The sequence below is a fragment of the Parus major genome, chromosome 2 (assembly GCF_001522545.3).
Source record: "Parus major isolate Abel chromosome 2, Parus_major1.1, whole genome shotgun sequence".
Classification (NCBI taxonomy): Eukaryota; Metazoa; Chordata; class Aves; order Passeriformes; family Paridae; genus Parus; species Parus major.
The window spans coordinates 113,027,747-113,044,507 of NC_031769.1; the positions used below are offsets into that span (position 1 = coordinate 113,027,747).

Consider the following 16,761-nt stretch of genomic DNA (forward strand, 5'->3'; position numbering starts at 1 on the left):
GAAAGGGGTCCCCGGGCATCTCCGGCCGCTCCGCCGCCGGCGGAAGGCAGGGACCGGGCGGGGGCTGCCGGCCTCGCCTCCGCACCTGGACGGCCCCCGGCCCTCCCGGGGAGCTGAGTCGGGCAAGGCGGCAGCTCCGCGGTGCTGAGCTTCAGGGCCCGCCGGCTGCCTCCTCCCGCCTGCGCCGCCGTAACAGCCCAAAAAGCGGCAGGATTTTTAGTACGGCCTTGGCTCCAGGGCTCAAAGTTTTAATGAGCTGGTCAATATTGCAGCATATTTAGCGCATTTGTAGCGATACGTGTGCATTTAAAGCAGGCCAAACGCTTTTCAATGGGTGGGAGCCTGTAGTAAAGTGCCCTGATGGTTTATGAACTGAAAAAGCCCTAGGGTTAAAGAGTGCCAGCAACAGCCCTGGTTCTCTGTGGTACAGTTTACAACTGTTAATGTGTTAAAGCATAATTAAGAACTGTGGAATAGACAAGCCTTCGGTTGTGGTTGGGCTCCGACCTGTAATCTGAAAGCAGGAAGGGAAGCCCGTACATGTGCAAAACCTGGGGGGAGGAGGAAGCTCGCTTCCTGCCCAACTGCTCATTCGGTCACACAGCAGCATTTCGGCGTGACCCGCCTGCCCTTCCAGCTGATAGTGTTTCAAGTCTGAAGTACTTCGGAGAGGGGGAGAGAGGAACACGCGCAGGAGCTATCAGACCTTTTGGGTAGTGCTAAGAATGTCTAAGCATTTGCCTGCTCTGAGCTGTGCATCTTCATTAGGACCCGAACTGCTTGTTCGTTAAGTAGGTGCTTAATGGATTGTGTGCATTGTTGCTTAGACTAGTCAAGGTTGTAGAGTCTGGTGGTGTAATCAAACTGAAAGTGTCAAGTGCGGTTTGTATAAAGAACAGTGTGATTATGATGGCATGTCCTGTGACTCAAAAGTATTCTTTCAGAGGGTAAGTCTGAAGTCAGACTAACACTGTACACCTTGAGGCATGTCTGCTTAGGGGATAATATCAATTAAATGCAGAGTTATAACACAGACACATACAAGAATCTTGTATTTGTTGTGGTGAGTCAGTTGAGGCATTGTGGTATGCTGCGTTTGCTTCGTACTTCTCCCTTCCCTCCTCCGGTCTTGAAGTCTGTGATGATGCTAGTATACCTGCTTGTGTTTTCATTTAAATTGGAAGTGCCTGATCAAAAAAGCACTTCCACCCACCAAAAAAGAACATTTGCTTAGCTTGTGAAATTAACTTAAGCACTGGATAGTTCTCAAAGGAAAGTGAAAGCATTTCTACCCCCCCATGCTGTTCATTAAAAGGCCCATTTGCAGAAGATGATCATATGGAAAGCAAAGAGTACTCCAAGCACCAGGAAAGTGTACATACACAGCTGGTGAAACCTAAGGCTTGTTTGCTGGGGATAGTTTACTCTTGCCCAAAGAAGAAACCTCATGCATGGTCTTGTATGAGCTACAAAGATCAGTGTTTGATATTTTTTAAAATTTTAAATCTGGTATAAATCAAAATGGGCTTTTTACTTCAGACTTGCACTTCCCTAATGTGCGCAGAAACAGGTCTTAATTAAGAATTAGCATCAATGTTTTTTGAAAAAGTAAAAAACAAGATTAAGCTGTGTCCTTCATTAGCAGTACTTTAATTTTCTCCCTCTGTCCTATGTTTCTGATTGCATTGATGCAAGCAGTCATCTGGTCAACATTAATTTATTTTTTGTTAGGTTTAGTATGTTTGGAGCACGTACCTGTATCGCCATGTGTGTGCCGGAGGCAATGGATAGGAAGCTGTAAAGGGAGCGAGGGTCTGTTGTTCATCTTGATGTCATCATCTTGGATCAGTGCAGATTCTTGGCACTGAACTCTGTGTCTCTCAAGCTTACAGTTCCTAGAGTCAGCGTCAAGCTGCTAAATGGTAAAAAATGTGATTCAAGCTGTCATACGCAGTGTAAGTGGGTCTGGTCCCACCTTGCGGTGAAACCAGTTCTTTTTCTGTTAAATGTTTGATACAGTAACACAGGAGATAGTTGGGCACTTGTCATACCTGGGAAAGCTCAGTGAAGATGCAGATGTGATCCAACTAAGGAGTAGGAACAAATCTGGAAAAGTTCACTTGTACATTCCTCCCACACACTATTAATTGAAGTGTCTACAGTGTGTTGGCTGTGAACAGCTTCTATGGAGCTGTTTCTCCTACACATGGTCACTTCCTCCATGATACACAGGCCGGTGAGAGAGCTGCTGCAGTGGCTCCCTTCTCTGCAGGAATTCATCAGGGAGTGAGCAGTCTTGGTGATGGGCTAAGCTTGCCAATGTTGTCTTGCTGTTACTGCTTTTGAAATAACGCTTTGCAAAAGAAGTTGGGGTTTTCTTTGGTTTGTTTGTTAAAAAAGATAACCAAACTGGGTTATTAGAAGGCCTTTATAGCATCCTGAAATTCAGACTTAATCCTGAGTTACTGTTAAAAGTAGATACTTAACCTGTTTATTTTCCCTTTCTAACCAAGGTACGAGTATCTGTCTAGAATGTCCAGGCATGCGAAAAAGCTTAGAGATCATGATATAAATCCATGTATAGCGGTAAGATGATCAAATTGAGATTTCTGTCTGTACATTTCAATGTTAAGTAATTCACTTTCTGGAGGGCTGTTTTGTGGATAGAACACTTTGCATTAAAAGTTTCTTAAGAGTCTGAAGATGGGAAGGGCTGAAAATCATCCACTATAATAAGCATGAAATATAGCAAGTAATTCCCCATAAGGAGGAGTAATTCAACTGATAGCAGTCTCTTAAATTTTCTGTCCCTAAAACCAGAGCCTGAAATCCTGGTTAGACAAGCTTGGTTATTTTTTAAAAGTCTTTTGTGAGTTATACCAAGCATCATTGTAAACAACTATTCTGTGGACTCTGTACTTACTGTCTGAAGAGTACTATTCTCTGTTATCTCCAAATGAAATCACTGCTTGGAAGTACTGATGATCCTTTGTAATAGGTGTTCCTTTGCTCTCTTTGATAGTGTTCTTTCTGAGGAGCTCAATCCTATCTTTATAGATATTCTGGGACCTGTTAAAATGTTTAAACATTGAGCACAGTAACTTCCCTCAGCTCTGAAGTATATTTTCCCCTATTAAAGGAAACAGATGCCACTACAAAATGTATGAATGACAACAACTATAACAAGGATCTGTGTACTGATTATTTTTTGAAGTACAAAAACTGCAGAAAATTCTGGGTAAGCACAGTAAACTTCTTAACTTTTACTCCTTGCTTTGCTTTATGTGTATTACTTCTGACATGCTGCTTTCTGAACCCTTCACTCTTGGTTAATGATGTTTTTACAGTAACTTACCAGCCCAGGTAGTCTCAGTATGCATTGCTGGAAGACTGAAGCACATGAACATCAAAGTACTTCACTTGGTTGTTCTGAATTTACTCTCTTATATTGCGAGTCAGTGTTCTTGCAGTACCTGATGTTTTCCTCTGAACTTGAGTCACATATTTCTAGTAATAGGTTCTCTTTTAAACAGATGCAGTGAAAAAGTTCTGAGGAAAGGTAAAGTTATCTGGTCTCCCACTGGTTTGGGTTGTGTGTACCTTAACCTAATAAAAAGCTTATTTGGTGGTAGAGAAGTATCATAAGGATCTATATGCTGTTAAACTGTTTTCTGCTTTTTCCTTTCCTTTTATTATTGTAGTAAAGAGGTTTTACCTTAGCCTTTAAATACTTATGCAAATTAAAAAAAAACTATTTACAGATGATGGTGCATTAGTCTGGCACACTAGTAATGGGAATACTGATTGCACTGTATTCTGAGGCAGCAAGGTAAACTATCAGGTGTCTTGAGCTAACTACTAGTATGTTTAGCTATCAGCTAATCAGGCTTAGAGTACCTAGGTCTTGATATATAAAGCATTTTTCTGTAAAAGAACCTTGTTTGTTTAGAGCTCGGGAGCAGAGGTTCTGTGAAATCTGTTCTCATGGTCTCTTTGTTCTATTTTCAGCATGAAATTATGATGCAAAGGAAGAGAAGTGGTGTGAAACCTGAGATGCCCCCAGCAGAAGAAAGAAAGAAAATCTTGGACTCAATGGGGAAGCTCTACTAACTAGAAACCTGAATTCATTGACTGTTGTCACTGTACATAAGAAGACTTAGCATCAGCTAGTTACCATTTTATGAACTGGATTTTACAGTTGCCATACCTTGGATTAAAATAAGATCTTAAAATTTGAAATGTGTGAGCTTTCTAGGATAGAACTTCCTGGGTTACTCATACTTCCTGTCATAGGAACCTGGCCTCTTTTTATTGTAAGATACGGATAATAGTGCAACTTCTGTAGAAACTTTTGGAAGTAGCAACTCCTTTGCTGTGAAATTATAAATCTAAAATTAATGGGACATGCAGAAAGTCTGTTAGAAAAGATGGGATTGGTGAGCGCTGCAGTGTGGTTCTAAGTTCTAAAACTGGAGGCCGTTGGGAAGCTGGTACATGCAACTTATTTCCTGCACTCAGCTGTTCTGCTCAATAGTATGGATTTATCATGTGTGATTTTATCACTATTTTCACTTGTGTTGAATTCTGTGTCCCCAGTTAAAATAAGACTGTTCCTAAACTAAAATCCTAAATCCAGCAAGCTTATCATTAGGTCTGCCCACTGTACTTGTCAGTGACAGCAGAAGCTTGCAGTTAATCAGATCTGCAACTTTTGCTTGTTAGAAGGTTCGGGAGACTGGTTAAGATAAAACTGAACTGCTCAGGTCTGAGCTGAATAGTAATTTCTGTGGATAGTAAATAGATACTTTGGTGGCGGGCAGGCAGGGGGGACTTGCAGACATGTAAACAGATCCTCTGAGTGACATGGCAGGTTTAACTATAGTACATCTATCTAAGACTCTGGACAGCTGAAACCTGGGGTTTGGAAATGCTTACTCATACCAGATTACAAAGCTCAGTTTAAACAGGTACTCTAATCTTAAATAAGGTTGATTCTTTAGCTAAATTGAACAACTAATAAATGTAAACAGATTGCTGTCTAGTGGAAACAGTGTTTTTTTGCCTTCTGGTGTCCTGGCTTAAAAGCTTGTATCCTGTGATAAAACAGAAAAACTACTGTCATGAGCTCAGGTTCCATGTGAAATCCTTTAGTTCTTACTGGGATCAACTTGGCAGAACTCTGGCTGACCTCATGAAGGATGGTGTAAAAGTGTTGTCTCTCTATTTAGACTGTTTTGGAAAGACTTCATGGCTTTCTGTTTCTCCTGTCTGGCTTGTCTTGTTTCTTTCCACTGTCTAGTAACTCCACAAAATCTGCTTTTGCTCCTCCTTTCTGTTCTCCATCTACATCTGAGTTTTGAAATGAATTTATCCTACCCTCTCTGTTGGAATGAGAGTGTAACTCAACGTCTTTGAGTATGTAATTCTCCAAGCAAAGCTGTGCAGCCTTTAGGCATGTCACAAGTTCTTGTCAGTTCCTGGCAAGGAAAATGTACTTTCTTCCATCAAGATCATAAGATTCTTTATTTCAAATTACTTTCTCTTTGTTTAAAGCAGAAACTTTGACATTTTCTTCTTTTTGTAGTTGTTTTGTTTGTTTGTGTGTTGTTGTCTTTAGCTGGTTTTTTGGTTTTGGTTGTTTGTTTTTGTTTCCCTGTGTGTGGAGCTGAAGATATTTTCATTCTAGATTCAGGGCATGTTCTTTTCTGCCACATCCTTGTCACCTTTTAATACCTTCCCACATACCAGTCTTTCCTCTTTTTTTTTTTTTCCTATTTGACACCAGTTCTTTTTTGAAGAAAAATTTTAACATTTTGGTCTCTTCTCATTGCAGTTTTTTTTCCATTACCTTTATTCTTTCTCTGATCTAATGATGTAGTCTTGCAGTGACTTTCTAGTACAGCTCCTTTTGAAGCTTGCATGTTCTCTGCTCTCTCATAGTGAGAGAAGTTGCTTTCATTAAACTTAGCCATAATACTTCCTCATTAACCATACCTCACTTTGGTGTTCTTGTTCATCTGCAGATTTTGGGGAGCTATTGTCCTCTTCCTTAGGACTGTGTCTCTTCAGACTCTTCTGGCTTTGCTGCCTTGCTTGTCTAAGGGCACCTTCTCTCCTACTTGGCACAGGTTTGTCTTTTGCCACCTCTGCTGTATCTTTGGATGTGTTCTTTGCTCCTATGGCTTTAGCTACTATTCTAGTGCTTGCTGTTTTTCTGCTGCTGTGCTCTTAAATTCTGGGCTTATGTTAAAATCTACAGTGTATTTTAAATATATGCCAGAAAAACATCATCTCGTTCTTGATGTGGTTGTGCCGATTCTTCTTTGCATAAGCTCAAGTTCCTTAAAATTATCTCATTTATCCTGGGACTTCCTTTCACCTTCCCTTTGCATGTAGAAATGCTCTTTCTCTCAGGTTAACTGTTGAACTTAAAAGTTGGGGTTTTTTCTTGACAATATTTATGTAGGAAGCTTCTGCTAGCATTGTTTTCTTTTGAAGGATGACTGGCCTGTCTTTTGCCATTGATAGGTACCCTGTGTTACTTTAAGTGTTTGAAAAGAGCTAGTACTGGTCTTCAAAAAATCAGAAAAGGAGATGCATTACTGCCTTCAGGTATCAATGCAAGAATATGGGATCACAGGATGCACTAAGGTGCGTGTAATGCAGGAACAGTAATCTAACATCAGACTTCCAGTCATCAGTGGATGCACATGGTAGCTCCCTGTGGATGTTAGAACAAAAATTAGTTTTGTGTAGATCGGAGAGCAATTTAGGCAGTGACCTTTAGTAGATTTCATTCAGGTAATCAGTCATCTGTTGTAGGGAATGCCATTTATTTCCATTGCATATGCCTTACTGTTAAATAACACAGGTTTATGAAAAATCATGGGAGAGCATGGAGTTTTCTTCCTCGTGTTGTAATGTCTCTCAAGAGTGATTTGTTACTTGAGTATTCGATTTTATTATTTTTATCCCTCACTTGAGGCTGAGGTTCTTGCTTTCACTACTGAAGCTCGAGTGGTAGAGTGTGATAGCTAAATCATAGGCTCTTACGAGTTGAGATTTTTCCATTAGTTTTTGTAGTGTGATTAACTATCTTTGGTTGTGAGCCAAAGATAATAGTCTTTTCCTCATACCTGAGAGCTTACATTCCACACTTCACTGGACATCCTGCCACTCTTACTGGACAAAAAAAATCGGGGCTGAATTCTTAATTTCCCTAAAGCACACTCTTGTACATAAACTCAGAAAGCATAACACAGTGGACAATAATTAGTTAAAAAGCAGGGAAGGGACCTGAGGGTTGTGTTTTGTTTTTTAATATGTATTTTTTTTTAATATGTGTAATTACTCATTTGGCTTGTGATACAAGGACTAAGTCTGTATAGTGGCATTAAGGTTTGATAATTTTTTTGTTTGACAGCTGGATGGTGCTGTTGTACAACAGACTGAAAACAGAAGCACTCCACCCACTATTGGCTCTTCGAAGCTTTTTTGGTCTCTTCCCACAGAGGTAGCAGAATTCATCCAATAGAAAGGAAAGATTGGTCCTGAAACAGAAAAGGAGGACGGGAGTCTAAATCATTGCTGGGAAATAGGAGACTTCTGTGCAGCCTCAGAAGCCTTAGAATATGGTCCTTGATAGATTTTTTTTTTTTGACTGTTATTTGATCACAACTAGGCACTGAGCAGCAGCTGTAGGTTTTCTCACATGTCTAGGTGAATATCCCGATTCCCACCTGTATGTTTTTGCCATCTCATTTTTTCTGTTATCTACAGTGCAAGGCCTTGTCTGGCTCAGTTTTCTACTGACACAATTGGGATGAGTCTGTGCTCTTGAAGATGTTCAAAGGAGTTTCACAGAATTGCAGAGTATGCTGATTTGGAAGGGACCCACAAGGATCATTGAGTCCAAGTTTTCTAGCTCTAGAACCCTGAAATTTTCTTAGGATTTAGCTGAAGCTTTTGAAGGCAGGTAGTTGCATCTGCTGCTGCTTCAAGTCTCCTTCATGGTCTTGTAATAAAACTTCAGCACTCAAGTGATCAAGAACATGTGCATAGGTGAGCTTTTGGTGGAACTTTTGCAGAACAGATAAGATGAATTTAGAGTACAAAATGTTATGCTGCTCTAATGCATTTGGAGACAGCCTTTAACTCAAGAGTATCTACATCTTTAAAGATGGTCTTCCAAAATAGCCATAAAATAAGTAATTATTGTGTAGAAAAACAGTACACTGTTGCAGGCTTTTGTTTTCTTGGAAGAATCTGAGGCAACTGGAAGAAATAGTTCTGTAAGTATCAAAGTAGTAGGAAAGTGAAACAAGCAGACTGCTTCAGAATGTTTTATTTTTTGTTGCAGCCTATTTGATATGAAGAAAAGGGAAGTACTGCATTTATATAATTAAATGCAGTGAATCATTTAAACTTAATTGTTTTATGACATATATCATACCATATGTAGTAAATCAAACCATAAGATTGTGAATAAGTAATTTTTCTCTATCCTTTAGGTTTCTACCTTGATGACTCCTATCTCAAAATCCTTTTTTGGAAGAATGGTTCTGAAAATCCTCAATTATGACTTAAAAGTTCTACTACCCTTGAGCTATGTCTTTACCTATTCTACTTCAATGAACTGCTATGCACTGCAAACACTTCCTGATGCCAAGAGACTGGCAGAACACAACAGAATTGTGCATAGAACGAAATTGAGCTAATATCTGTCAAAGTGGAAAACAATTGTAGCAAGGTGATGTGTAATGACAATATAGTATCTTGAGCATAATGTTCAGTCAAATACCTCACTCTTAAAAGCAATTCACAGCTCTAAGACAAATTTACATTAACAGAAATAGGGGCCATCAGCTCAAGCTTGACTTTGAAGAATCCAAACATTTTTGGTTGATGGTAAAAGATCACAATTCCTTTGGCAAAAAAGATTTTGCAGTGTTTTTATGGAAATAGCCTGCTGGTAATATTTTGGTACTGTGTAACACTTGGATCTCAATTTTTTTTTTTCCCTGAAACATGGATCCCCGAGCAGTATTGCATGCAGAGTTGCAGTTGTTGAAGTGATCAGTGAATGTGGTTGCATATTACAAGTAGAGGGTGACATTTTCTCCTATTTTTTTTCAATAGTGGAATTGAATGAAGTTGCTGCTTTGGAATATGTCAGTCATACAGTGCTTGCTTCAATCCATAAGTTTCAAAAGGGTGAAATGAAGCTAACAGGACAAATCCTTGGGTAGAGGGTACACTATGAATTTGCAAGATCCTGCAATATCAGTTTTTGAGTACTTTCTGGCTCTATTTTCCCTAAAGGTGAATGGTTTTGAATGGATGTTACTGATAATCTAAGAAATGCTGTGTTTTGGTATCCATCTATGTGACAGGCAAACTAAAGTGGTTCTTAAGTTAAAAGTGACTGTTCAAGATGTTGGAAAAACCCCTTTGACTCTCAGATGGAAAATGAACAGGCTTTGAGGGTTCTACACCTGCTGGCTGTTGTGTTGTTTAGCCATCTAAAGCCTGTGTATGACAGCAACTTTGATCACAGAAGTTTCTGGTGCTTCATGTTCTACTTTGCATTTTGGTGCTGACAGACTACTTGTTCTTACCTCAGCTCTGCTGGGGTTTGTGGGAAAAATACTTCATCAGCCTTGGGGATTGACTGTGGAGTCTGCTTGGGTATAGGTGAACAGAAAGAAATTTATTTTTCTGCGAGGTGTTGCTTGAATGGGTATCTTTGCAGTCATTCCCTTCAGCAACTGCCATTCCATGTCCCTTCTTCCTCCAGCAGGTGCCTCTGAGTGATTCCCAGCATCAGTGCTATAATGACCTCTACCCTGGGGCATGTATCCAGCTGCCAAATAACAAAGGAAATAACCATTGCTCTCCAGTCCAGCTGGACCTCTGAACACTTCTGTGGGGCTGCAGCCACCCTTGTGTTCCTGGGCTGGAAGGGACAACGTAGGGTGTCTGAGTAAGCAGCAAAATACAGGAAGCAAATGCTGAAGTCACAGCTGCTCTCACAAGTCAGAAGAGGCTTTCTGTGCTTGAAAAAGGGCTTAGCTATTCAAAGCTGTGAGCACACAAGGGCTGTGATTCTTAAACTCAGAGCTGTCACTTGAGTCTGTTACCCTGGCATTATCCAGTCCACCACCAAACCCTGTCCCTGAGCACCCTCTCTACACATCTTTCCAATAGCTCCAGGAATGGTGACTCCACCACACCCCTGGGCAGCCTCTTCCAATGGCTGACCACCCTTTTGGTGATGAAAATTTTCCTAGTCTCCAATCTAAAGCTCCCCTGGCAAACAAGGCCTTTTCCTCTTGTCCAGACTGACTCTCAGCTCATTACAATCTGCTTTCAGGCTGTTGCAGAGAGCAATGAGATGCCCCACTGAGCCTCCTTTCCCCCAGGCTAAACAACCCCCGTTCCCTTAGCTGCTTCTCATGAAACCTGTGCTCTAGACCCTTCTTGAAGAATGTCTAGCCTTCCTGGGCTTGTTTCCAAAGCAGTCCTATCAGCCAGGCTCCTAAACAGCCCAAAGTCTGCACACCAAGTGTCCAGTGTGGCGGTTCTGCCAAATTCTGGACACATCTTCCTTCTACCCCTCCACCTGCTCCATTCTCTGAAAATCAAAAACTCATTTAATGATTTCATGCCCCAGATGGTTTCCAACAGTCCTTTTTTGTTCACAAACAACTAGAGTGTCTTCCCTAGCTGGCTCTCTCATCAGCTATGTTAGGAAGCTAGGAATTTCCTGGACTTTTCTTCTCTGCTGTGCTCTATGAGGTGGCAAGCAGCTAGAATCAGATAGAACCTAGAAGGAACCATGTCTCCTAGCACCTTCAGCTAGGCAGCATAAATAGTCTTTACAGTGTGCCCATCTATTTTGTCACAGAATTGATCACACTGCAATTAGGGGCTGCAAGCACACATGTATGAGGAGCAGAAACCCACTGAAAAGGCTCACTGGTAGGTCTTTACCTACATCTGCACCAAAAGCAGTTTTGAGGTTTCTGCCCTTTAAACTTTTAATTTTCAAAACCTTGAGAATCAATTATAACACTTCAGTTCTTCTGGCATTTCTGTGAGACTAGAAGAGTTCACAAAATGCTTTGGTTTTCTGTGGTGTAGGAAAATTGCCAGCCAGGAGTTGGTAGAAAGCGTCAGTATTTCTTTCTCCTCCAGTTTGGCAGGTGCAGATCAGCCTGCCAGAAAAGCTGCTATAAAGCTGGATGTTAGCAAGCAGGCAGCTGCTCCTTGAGTCAAGGAAATCTCATTCTGTGACCCAAATGGGTACAGATTAATCCATTTTTGTACAGGTCTGGAAATGCAGGCTGGTCATTTTTGATTGAGCTGGTGAAGTCATTTGTTGCTGGTTATTGCTACTGTAAAGCCCCAAGAAGCTGACACTGTTTCTAAAATCAGAGCAATTTGCTAACATAAAATGTTAATTGATTAACTTGTTTTTGTTCACGTCATTTATTGGGTCTAGAATTGCTGTTTACTTGTAGAAAACGATTCTTTGGGCAAGTTTTTTCTTGTGATTTATTTCCAGTTCAGCTTTCACATTGCTAGATTCTGCACTAACCTAAGAGAAAAAACATTTGCTGTTAAGTAAGGGATTAATACTGCTGATGAGATGTGTCTGACACAGGAGGTTCACAGATGTTCTTGCACAAGCCTTTAGAAGGGCATTCAACATGTGGCATTGTAGGAACAGACTCAGCAAATCTTAGGTAAGGAAATTAACTTAATAAATCTCTTTTCATCAAACTAGATGGAGCCAAATCAGGTACTTAGCCAGAAATTTTTGTGTATTAGTGCAGTATAATTTGGTGCTTACAAAGCTCTCTGGTTTAGGCAGTGTTTGTGAGGGGAAGGCACAGTGGTATTGGGAGGTTTCTTGCTGGAAGAGGGTGGTTCTGCTGGGAGCACAGCAGTGCTTGCTGCAGAGATGCTACTCACAATCAGGCATCCTCATCCACAACCCATCCCAAAAAAATCACTTGACATGAAACCCAAATAAAGCTGAGCTGTTTGGTTGCCTGTTTGCTGCTTTTAATTTCATCAGTGATAAGCACCAGGGAGAGGCTGAAGTAGGGAATTGTCAGAATACCAGAAGGCATCCTAGGACTCTGCTTCCAGTCTCACAGTAATTTCTGGGATTTCTAACAAGGGGAACTGTTCACTGTATTACATTGACGTGTATAAACCCTTTTGTGGATAGTGCATGTGTTGGCATATGAAGAGTTCTTTCAAAAGTCCATATTCAATACAGATTTCAAGATCTCTGGTCAGCAATTTTCTGTCCCCAAGTGCCACAGAAGTTTGCCATGTTTTATAATTGTGATTTCTCCTAAGATATGGTTGCAGGAAGAAGAAATTTTTCTTTTCTCAGAAGTTGCCTCCCTATATCTTTTTCTCTACTGGAAGATGTGTGTGGTATTTGGGATATGCTTTTCTTTACAGTGGATCTTGGATTAGGGATCATGTGCTTTGGATTTTGCCTAACAGGTACCCTGTCAGGTAGCTCACAGATAGTGCTGACTCCCACAGTATTTATCCAAATGACCTTAAAATGACTTATTCAAAGAAACAAAATGAAAGTCATAGCCTTTCCCACCTCAACCCCCTATTCCAGTAGCTGAAATAGTGACATCTAATATTGGTTTGGCAGATTATTTCATGTAACGTCATGAGAGACCCTACCTAACAAAACAGTAGTCAGCTTATGCTGGATAATGTAGTAAGTGTAGCAGTCATAAAGTTGTATTGTGGGTGGTGAAACACAGGGCTTTTGGATGCCTTACTCTGAGAAAAGCCATGATAAGGATCTGCATAATAAGGTATGGAATTGTCATTCTGACAGTCTAGTAAGCTCTGTTTGACACAGAGAGAATGATACCTTCCCAGAAACAGCAGGACTTAATAAAGAGTTCCTGTACTACAAATAAGGGTAATAGAAACAAAGTTTTCCTCCTATACATTTCTTAAGGAAATGTGGTGTTTATGCAGATCATATTACTGGTACCTTTCTTCCTCAGGTACTAAAAATCCCTAATTCTTGGTGGAAAAAAAAAAGATGTTTGGCAGAAGCTCAGTGCTTCTTATGCATCTGCCTTGAATTCTGCCCTGCTGTGGAAGACAGCTAAGATGTAATTTACCACAGGCATAAAAAGAACTTCTAAATTCTTCACAAAGACCATATTCCACCAGCTTGGCTGAAACAAACAAAAAATACGCAAGTGATGGCAGCTAATGGCATTTCCAAATAGGCCATCTCTAACCCTATTCTCTAGACAGGTACTTTGTGCCTATACTAATAATTTAATTGTTCAAACTTCTAGGCCTCATTCCACTAAAAAGACACCAAAAGAACCTCACAACACAAACCCCTTTTTAAAAAAAAAAATACAAACCCCAAACCTAAGAGAAAACCAGGCTAAATCTGAGTAAGTGTTTACAGATCAGTCTTCTCTGCATGTCTGTAATCATGTGTATGTTTGCTCTCTTCTGAAGCCATCATATTTTAGCTCTCAAAACTACAAATCTACAAATGTAATTTTTCCTGTCTTTGAAACCTTTTAAAAATATTTGAATGTTCTAAGCTAAATATCATTTGTGAGGATAATTCAAGCAAGCAGAGAGAATGGAAAAAATAGTATTAGAGGGTATTTCCAGACTTTTTTTAGTATGAAATAAAATAAAAATATGTTAAAAAAATTTCCTCTAGGAGAGGGATTTTATTGCCAATGTAAAATCTGGATTTTTGACAAAATGGAGACCTCGGCCATAGACACATTACTCTTTTGAATAACTTTTAGAAATTCATATGCACCTGTAGTATCCACTCAGCAAATGGCCAAGTCTGGAACCTCAGTTACTGGTGATAATGTGTTCTATTGGAGCACATGGATGGGGCACAGTGCAGCCTGTGCCTTATTTGTTGTAGACCTGTGGTATCCCCACAGGGCTCTTGTAGTCATAGACCCATGCCCAGACATCATGAGTTTCAGACAAGCTTTTTCAGAATGGAAATCTGTCATTTTAAGCAACATTTCTTCCCTCTAGGGGAAGTTGGCCTAGAGGTCTGTTGGCCCTCTAGGTATGGCTCAGGCTATACTTGTGGTATGGAAATGCCAAACCACTTGATACATCTTAAATTCTGAGCTTTAACTGTTTTTATCACATTCCTCATGCTGTTACATCTCCATCCAAGTTCCTCAAGAAGTTGCACCACATGTTAAATTCAAGTCCTTCCTCCCATCTGGAGAATTTGGTGCAAAAAAAGAAGATATGGAAATATTTTGCCTCTACTCATGTTCCCTTAGAGAAACAGCTTTTTTGGGAAGCTGGAGCCTAATTCTAGTCCAGTTTTCTTGTCCTGAGGTAAACCCAAAGTTTGCCTTCAAGAAGATAAGTGTGTCCACTTTATTCATCTCTACCCTTGATGGCAGAAATTGTTTTCAATCCAGGCTGCATGGTCAGGGTGGAAATGCAGTAGATGCTCCTGCTCTGCGGAAACTCAGATGAAAGTGATTGAGACTTATTTTGAGTATAGCCAAGTGTTCTAAAGCATTACACAGTCTGTGAATTTGGTTTTTCTGCACTGTGTATTAATGAATAACCAACTGTGTACCTTTATGTTGCCAAGTTTGGTGTTTTAATTGTTCATTTCAGAACATGGAAAGCAACTAATTGTTACTAGGTTGTGTTTGTTTGTTGTGGGTTTTTTTTGGTTTTTCATTTTTATTTTTTTTAAAGTGGTGCCTATGATTAGTAGACAAAACATTGTAAGGTGAGATAAATTGAAGAGCTGAGCTAACAGCTCACCACTGTCAAATGAGGAGACCCTGCTCCCTTTACCCTGTCCCATTGCCTAGGGACAGCTCATCTTCAGCTTCCACCAGTTTTTACACTTGCTGGGTCCTTCACTGGACTGCTCACATTTGCTACCAAAGCAACTTAAAGGGAACAGCTCCCCTGTGGGTGGTGATGGTCTTACATAATTTCACACTTAAACAAAGATTGTGCAAGCACTGGGATATGTGAGCCTCAGGCACAAAGCAGCATCTGCTTACAGATAACCATTTATGATTGCTGCCCTTCTGTTCACTTACAGACATGGGAGGGCTAGTGACCTCCCATGTAAGCCTGGGTTACCACAAAGTGATGAGTCAAGATTGCAACAGCTCACATCCTCTGTGGCTCACCAGAGAGACCTCTAACACAAAAGATTCCAGTTGCAGGTCAGAACAATTTTCCCATATAGTTGTTTAACAACAAAGCCTGCAAAAAAAGGTCTGACTAACTAATCATGAGTATTGCTTCCTGTTTTTTTCTGAAGCTAAACCCAGAACAACGGTTTGTGCAATGATGATGAACTGTTAAATAAATTAAGTCTCCTTCCCTATGGACTTCATAATAAAAATTGTAAATAATGTTTTGCAAACATAGCTGCAGGCCTACGGACTGTCATTCCCAGATGGCATGAATTAGTGGAGGAAGGTTTGTTGTGCTTCCCTTGTCTAGTGCCCACCCCTCCTTGGGTTTTGCATGTGCTAGCTTTGGTCAGGGATGACTCAGCTGGTGGTGAATCACCTGCTGAAGTGCTGAAAGTGCTGGTTTGGCTGCAGTTCCTCAAGCAACAGTGAACTATCAAGACAGACTGGAAAGAGAATAGTCTTCTGCAGCTGGGAGAATTTTCGTGCTTGCACATCTTGATTTGCTGCTATTAGAGGTTGCACAGATACTACTGTGATATCAAAAATGCCTGTTGAGATCTTGCTTGCTAAAAAACTTCCTTGTGCAACTGCTTATTCATAACAGAGCTTTTCACAGCAATTGCTCAAAAGTTGTCTTTAAGAGAAAACCAGATGGTGAATGGCTCATGGACAATGTAATTGGATAAATGCTTATAATGGATGTTTTGCTGTTTTCCTGTTGGTGACTTGCAAAGTAAGGGAATATTCCAATCAGAGTGATTGTTCCAGAAAAATATATGATGTCAAGAAAATCCTTCTGAAATCTTGTTATTTCAAATTACCATTTTCTGGTGTGGTGGTGGTGGAGAAAGAAGGAAGACTGAAAATCACGTGGAAAACTTTGCCAGGCTCTACATCACTACATGTCCAGCCAGCAAGCTAGGGAGAGAAAAATCTAAAACTTATTGTCACTATGTGACAAGTCTAAATGTCTTTTACAAACAAAGACTGTTCAAAAGATAAAAAAACAATGTTAGTTTACTACAATAATTTTTAGCTTATGTGATCAATGCACCTTTTTCACTATTTTCTTCAGGGTTGGTATCTTCTTCACCTTAATAGTCAAAAAATCACAGAATCTTTTAGCTTGGAAAAGAACTCTGGGGTCATTGAGTCCAATTTATGACCAAACACCACCACATCAATTAGAACACGGCACTGTCACTTCTGATCTTTCCTTAAACACTGGCAGGAATGGTGACTCCACTACCTCCCTGGGCATTACAATTCCATTACATTTCCACTACAATGCTTAACAAATATGAAAAAGTTCCTCCTGATGTTCAGCCTGAACCTCCCCTGGCACGGCTTAAGGCTGTGTGCTTTAATCCTGTCATTTGTTACCTGGAAGAAGAGGCCAACTGCCCATCTTGTTCCTTTCAGGGCGTTGCAGAGAGTGATAAGGCCCCACCTGAGCCTCCTTTTCTTCAGGCTAAACAACCTCAGCTCCCTCAGCCACTCCTCATCAGACTTGTGCTCCAAACCC

At 40.4% G+C, this 16,761-nt stretch overlaps 1 protein-coding gene across 1 annotated transcript; it reads left to right on the top strand.

The window, feature by feature from the left end:
* Positions 1 to 196: 196 nt before the first annotated feature.
* CHCHD7 (coiled-coil-helix-coiled-coil-helix domain containing 7) lies at positions 197 to 5,122 on the top strand. Its single transcript, XM_015619401.3, has 3 exons — positions 197 to 2,586; positions 3,140 to 3,238; positions 4,009 to 5,122. The coding sequence occupies exons 1-3, from the start codon at positions 2,533 to 2,535 to the stop codon at positions 4,108 to 4,110; spliced, it is 255 nt and encodes an 84-aa protein (XP_015474887.1). The 5' UTR covers positions 197 to 2,532; the 3' UTR covers positions 4,111 to 5,122.
* Positions 5,123 to 16,761: the final 11,639 nt, after the last annotated feature.